This window comes from Monoraphidium neglectum, assembly GCF_000611645.1.
Source record: "Monoraphidium neglectum strain SAG 48.87 unplaced genomic scaffold scaffold05072, whole genome shotgun sequence".
Classification (NCBI taxonomy): Eukaryota; Viridiplantae; Chlorophyta; class Chlorophyceae; order Sphaeropleales; family Selenastraceae; genus Monoraphidium; species Monoraphidium neglectum.
Window position 1 is genome coordinate 3049 of NW_014008558.1, and position 731 is coordinate 3779.

General features: G+C 69.9%; 1 protein-coding gene across 1 annotated transcript in view; it reads left to right on the plus strand.

Annotated features, from left to right (window-relative positions):
* Window positions 1-720, plus strand: part of MNEG_15146 (cold-active alkaline serine protease) — a gene marked incomplete at both ends in the record, with an annotated part of 3296 nt that extends 2576 nt beyond the window's left edge. The window contains one exon of the mRNA XM_014036383.1: window positions 552-720. Coding sequence (XP_013891837.1) covers window positions 552-720 — 169 coding nt within the window. The remainder of the gene's footprint in view (window positions 1-551) is intronic.
* Between the last annotated feature and the right edge of the window lie 11 nt (window positions 721-731).

A 731-nucleotide genomic window follows, 5' to 3' on the forward strand; every position in this document is an offset into this window, starting at 1 on the left:
CCGCCGCGCCAAACGGCACGGCCGCCAAGAACGCGGCGGGTGGCGGCGGCGGCGACGGCGCCGCGGCCTGGCCGGGGCTTCAGGCACTTTGGAAGTCGAACAAGGTGCCGCCGGTGGTGGCGCTCTCGATTTCGCAAGCAGACAGCGTCAGAGATGAGATGGACGCAAGAAAAGCGTCTGGCAAGAGCGGTTACGCGTTTGTGCGGACCCAGCCGGCGCCGTACCGCCGGATGTCGGGCACCTCGATGGCCACGTGAGCGGCGTCCTCCGTAATTGTTGATTGCAAAATCCCCTAATCGAGGGTTTCCCCAATGGCTGAGTTTGAGTTATGAGGGTTTATGCTTTTCAGAGCCCTCGGACGCCCGCGGCCGCGGCCAGCGCGTGCCTGCTGCCGGCAGGGAAGCAACATCGCCGCGCCCCCGGCCGGCGGCGCGGCGCGGGCCTGCGCGCCGCGCGCCGGCCAGCCCGGCGTGCGGCTGCCGCCCCGCTGCCCTCGACCCCGCGTGTCGCCCCAACCTATGCACCCTCGCCTCCCCACCTCCCCACCGCAGGCCCGTCGTGACCGGCGTCGCCGCGCGCGTGTGGGCGGCGTTCCCTGACTGCACTTCGCAGCACATCAAAGAGGCCCTCCTTAAGTCGGCCAAGGACGTGGGCGCAAAGGGCTGGGACAAGGAGAGCGGCTGGGGGCTGGTGCAGGCGGAGGCAGCGTTTGACTCCTGAGCCGGCACACG